At 43.9% G+C, this 5,524-nt stretch overlaps 1 protein-coding gene across 1 annotated transcript in view; it reads right to left on the bottom strand.

Annotated features, from left to right (window-relative positions):
- Positions 1 to 4,795, bottom strand: part of guk1b (guanylate kinase 1b) — a 6,174-nt gene extending 1,379 nt beyond the window's left edge. Inside the window, exons 1-7 of the mRNA XM_008330569.3 lie at positions 3,987 to 4,795; positions 3,095 to 3,210; positions 2,970 to 3,011; positions 1,777 to 1,873; positions 1,267 to 1,405; positions 1,070 to 1,154; positions 895 to 980 (exon numbers count right to left, since the gene is read on the bottom strand). Of these exons, the coding sequence (XP_008328791.1) occupies positions 895 to 980; positions 1,070 to 1,154; positions 1,267 to 1,405; positions 1,777 to 1,873; positions 2,970 to 3,011; positions 3,095 to 3,206 (561 nt within the window). The 5' untranslated portion in view covers positions 3,207 to 3,210; positions 3,987 to 4,795. The remainder of the gene's footprint in view (positions 1 to 894; positions 981 to 1,069; positions 1,155 to 1,266; positions 1,406 to 1,776; positions 1,874 to 2,969; positions 3,012 to 3,094; positions 3,211 to 3,986) is intronic.
- Positions 4,796 to 5,524: the final 729 nt, after the last annotated feature.

The raw sequence follows: 5,524 nt of genomic DNA on the forward strand, positions 1-5,524 counted from the left end.
TCCCTTCCCCCGGTCTCACCCCCGGTGCCGCGGCGCGGCGGCGAAAAAGTCGCCGCTCCGTCGGCTGTTGGTTTAAGCCGGGGAAACGTTCTCATACGGCCGGGCGCGTGGATTTTTGTCTCCCTGTTCTTAGTGTCATTTACGTCCATACATTCGTCCCTAACGGCCGTAGCAACAACCACAGTCTCGCCCATGCGACCGATCGCTTTCCCCGGCATAAACAGCTTCCTACACTGCGCTGCTCAGACCCTGGATGAAAGGAAATCCCTGTCACACTGATACTGATACTAACCGGGGAATGTACGTCTGTTTAGCCGCTGTTTTCTGTTTCTTTAGCCCCGATTAGTTTATTCCCTGTCCGTCTTGTTTCAGCTCTGACTGAAGTCTCGTCTATGATTAACGGTTCCTGTGTCTGTAGTAGCCTTTACTGAGTTAGGTCCTGGTTATAACCAACAACTAGGACCAGATGGAGAGACGACTCCCAGGTCTTTCTAGCAGCCTGGTGTTCTGCTTGGCCAAGTCTGTGCCTGTGACCTTAGGAGAATCTTACAAACACATGGAGGTGGGTCAATAAAGTAGACACCAAGGTACAGGATCAGGGCCAAGCTCTAAACTCTAGGATCCATGGTCACTACCACAGCACCTATAGTTCCCCAGACGACCATGAGGTCAGAAAGGCCAAGGCCACATCTCCCTCTTTTGCTATGAACTCTGTCATCTCTGTCTACTAATCATCATCTTCTTAAGTCTAAATGTGGAACCACACGTTGAGAACCACTGCTTTCGGGAGTTTTAACAAAATGTTTTATCGTAAACCTCCTGAGTCCTGTCTCTCCCTGGTGTTTTACTGAACGACACATTTGTATTTGTTTGGTTTTCTGTCCTGTAGCTCACCTCAGTGAGGACGTCCTTCAGCTCCTCGTAGGCCCGCTCCAAGTCGTCGTTGATGATAACGATATCAAAAACACCTGGCTCCTTACCTGCAAGTGTTGTATTTGCTGTTCTCACACACACACACACACACACACACATTTTCTGAATCTCTGGAACTTCCTGAGTAAAAACCTACTGAGCTCCATGTCGATGCGTGCTGCATCCAGACGTTTCTGTAAACTCTCCTCAGTTTCCGTCTGTCGGTCTCTAAGACGTTTTTCCTGACAACACAGTAAAAATATAAAATATTAAAAAAACCAACGTACAGACGTAGAAACACTGAATTATTAGAATTTTCTTTTTATGTGAAACTGTCAGAAGTTGGACGTTTACTAAGATCTCCATGGACGGAGGCTGGATGGAGATGTAAATGGGGTTGAGATCAGTGTCCTTGATCCTCTTCACTCCCTGGATGTCCACGTCCAGGATGCAGATCAGGTTCTTGGCCAACACGTCCTCGATGGCAGCTTTACTAGAGGAACAGTCGGGAGTTGGTTGATAAAATGATCACAACTGGACACAAATGGGTAGCGGCATGCAGTGAGTGCGGGAAGGAGCCTGGTGCAGGGGGGGGGGGGGGGCGTCGATATGTGACTTCCTCTTAAGAGGATACAGTTAGAGGAGGAGATTAGAATGTGACACAAGGTGCTGCTCACTTTGACCTGACAGAAGCTAAAGCTCCATCTGTCACCAGACCGTCACGCTGTCTCTCTAACTCCGGGCCTGTTGGTCTTCATGAGACTGTTGGTCTCATGTACTTCATATATTTGTACTGCATTTGATTTTACTTCAAGAGACGTTTAGAATTCTTAGAATTGATTGATTCATTGCGGGACTCTTTACCTTGTTCCGTACAAGTTCCCAGAAAACTCTGCGTTCTCTATGAAGTCCCCCCTGCTGATGCCCTCCTCCATGGCCTCTCGTGTTGTGAAGTGATAATCTGAGAAATAACATTAACATTAAATGTTATGACGTGGTAATACTGTACATGTGTACACAACAGTCAAAGGTCACGACATTTACAATGTAATTTTACAAGACTAAGTCCACTGTAAATACTACGTTTGAATAGTTGGTTAAAGCAGTAGTTGTCAAATTAAATGGATGACATCCAAACTGGGGGGCGGGGCCAACGAGGCGTTGCTTTCATTTGTAATTTTATTTATTTTGTACCACAGGAAAATCACTGTTTTACATCAAGTCTAGTGCAGTTTTGAAACAACAACTGTCCATTTGATGATTTAGAAGAATTCTTGTCAAATTAAACACAAACTGACAGCAGGATAAATTACCTTTTAAACTTTTGGCCAAAGCTACTTTTTGTGACCATTAAATATTTGGGAAATAACAACACACTAGAGTTCATGTTGTAATGGAACCAGTTTATGGCTCTGCTGGTTTTAAATGATCACAACCGTCGGTGCGTTTAAAGACCCAGTGGAAAACAGGAAAGTTCAACACCGCTAAACAAAAACTGGGGATCGTCTACAGAGGCATCACAGGGGGCTATTTTCAAAAGCTTTTTACTCCAAAGTGCAAACTGTCTGATCTGGTAACCAAGCATTTATTTATTTCTCCAATTTATTTATTTTTTCTTTTCTAAAATGATGAAAGTAACCCCCTACCCTTCTACCTTGGAGACACCGTCAACATGAATCACACTGAGGTCACCTGACTCTGTGGTCTCTGATTCATTGGGACATGAAAATGAGGTTGACATTTCTATTTCTTCAGAGGAAAAGACGTCTGCTACGGGCAGTAACGTAGCCCCCAGAAGCATGGGGAGCGAGTTCAGCCCTATAAGGAAAGAAGGCACAAAAGGAAGTTTTTCTCTGAGATTCACAGTCATCGGGGCTGTTTGTGCAGTTCACTTGGGAGTAAGAAGTGTTGTGGTCGATAATGAGGACCACATGGTGGGGCGGGGGCTAGGACAGGGCAAGGACAGGCGAGAGAGAAGGGGAAACACCCGATGGAACGAAACAAGCATTTCAACCACGAGCTAAAGTCTTTCTACTTTCTCTGTCCGACTTCTGTACCTTTGCCGTTTTCCTCTCCTGGTCGAGGGCTTCGTGTCGTGTCTGTGAGGAAGAATTTGCGAGATTTAAGACGAGTGCACAGCGTTTCACACAGGAAGTAGCTAATCGTTAGTTAGCACACGTACGTGAGACGCTGAATCCAAAGACGCCTTCGTGTTCCTTCATCAGCCTCTTCATCAGAGTGCTCTTCCCCGCTCCAGAGGGGCCGCTCAGCACCAAAGGCCTTGGTCCAGACATGGTTCTGGGACAGAAAGACCGACAATCTCAACAGGAAATGATCCGTGATCAGATGGTCCGATCGTTTCTGGAGTAAAATCTGTTACAGCGTCTTCAGACGGCAGGGTTTATTCTGTGCTTCAAAAGGTCCAGGGCATTTGGCCCAAAAACTCTGGACTAGAACAAGGGATAACGTAACCCAGGGAAACCCCAACCACTGGGTCGGGGTCTAACACCAGGCCATGGATTGTTTTGTACTGGGCCGCACTGACAGAATAACAAGTTTGATTTTTACTCCTCCTGCGTTCTTCCGCCTCCTCCTAAGAACTCCTACGGTCCACGTCCTGTGGACGCCAACCATCGTCTTCATACGTTCTAATCAAGTTTTCTTCAGGGAATTTTTAGTACCACGAGATTAATGCCCTGAAGGTTACTTGCCCACGACTTCCTTCTCCTTCATGTTTTACTGAAGGTTTTTCAACAGTTTGAAGAATTTACGTTTTACGAGACCCTGAGGATTGAGCTTATATCACGAGAGAAAACTTTGTTTCTTCAAGCAGCAAATAAACAAACTGATGGACAAAATGTGTTTGTCAAAAAGCCTTGATCAAACAGTCAGGTACTGGCTGCTGTGTTTGTCATTCATTTACAATGAAGTTCTGATCAACTGGAACCTGGAACAGTTTATATAAAAACAACCGCCTGAACAGAAAATAATACAATTTATGACCAGATTATTTCTGGTCTCAGTAATTCATTGCATTATCTTTGACCACACACACACACACACACACACCTTACCTCCTGTCAGTGAGCCGCTGTGGTCTGTGGTGTGGATGGTTCTTCAGAGAAGCTTCTTACTGTGCGTGTGTGTCAGACTCAAGCAGCTTACTGTCGATCTGCATTACCACCACCGCTCGTTAGGAACCAATCGTGTGAGAGAACGCAGCGTTGATTGTGTTTACGTCCATAAACCCTCACAGAGGAAGAACAGACCGTTGGTTTACACTCGGTAATCGATGTAATTAACTGATTGATTTCAAAATAAGAAATCAGTTTTTATTCCGGAGTTTTTGTTTTACTGTTTGTTTTTCACTGATGTCAGAAGAAGAAGAAACAAAAAAGAAGACTGACATGGAGTATGAATGTTCCACAGTGATGGTTCTACAGTCTGTTCTGACTGGGACTGACCATCACTGACAGTCACTGACCATCACTGACCATCACTGACCATCACTGACCGTCACGGCGTGGGTCGATGAAACACTCAGAATAGCAGGGTTTAGTGTTTCTTGACTGGAGGTGAGATGCTCCAGGGCTAATCCTGGTCTGACCCATTTGTCAACACTAAGACGTGGAGCTGTTTAACCAGAGGTTCGGTTGATCACAGAACGCACAGCTGACTTCCTCTGAAAGAGAGACAACATCTGGGTCTCGGACCAGTTTCTGGCCACATGAAGGCGGTCCTACCCCTGGTGGTTTAAAGCAGTTTCTTTTTCCTAGACATTATTCATAAACTCCTGGGAAACATGATGCGAGCAGACCCCAAAAAAAATCTCTTGTGACCCATCTGAGGGTCCCGACCCAGTGTTTGGGGAAACAATGGTTTAAAGGACAGGGACAAAAAAACGTTTGAATGAACATTCTGTTTTTACACTGGAAAATGTTTAATTTAAAGGGTCATATTAAATCCATACAGTTGTCTAAGACATTTGTACACTATTATGTTCTCTCTTTGAAATATATGTATACATATATAAATATATAAAGAGAATATTGTGAAGCCGTACATTTGAATCCACACCTTTTTATTGAAGTAACATTGTTAAAATTAGATTTACTGTACGTGATCCTGTACAAAGAAAGAAAAAAACAAAAAACATGGCTGACAACGTGAATGTTTTTTTTTTTTAAACGAGGTTATTGTTAATGAACCTACAGGAGCTGGAGCGACGGTTAATGATGAAACCAAAGAGTTTGTTCAGTAAATACAGCCGTTTGTTCTGCCACCGTACAAACATACACAAAACTATTTACATGTGCTGTACACGGGGGGTTATTCTTATTTTTTAAATTTTTTTTTTTTATTCTTCGTTATAATAGAGACAAAGTGTTAGAAAAAGATAAATACCATCCCAAAAAAACAAAAACAAAAACCCTCTTTTCAGTGCCTGAGATCTCAGTCCGTGTTTCCTCTGGATCTGGTTGGTTTTTTGCAGAACAAACATCGATATCGAACAGAAGGTCAAACGTTGCTCTTTAGGATTTAGCCGTGATGCTAACGCCGGTAAAGGAGTGGTGAAGTGTGAGGAGGGTGGTCATCTATGACAGGCCAGCTG

Source organism: Cynoglossus semilaevis, chromosome 2, assembly GCF_000523025.1.
Source record: "Cynoglossus semilaevis isolate Cse_v1.0 chromosome 2, Cse_v1.0, whole genome shotgun sequence".
NCBI classification, from domain to species: Eukaryota; Metazoa; Chordata; class Actinopteri; order Pleuronectiformes; family Cynoglossidae; genus Cynoglossus; species Cynoglossus semilaevis.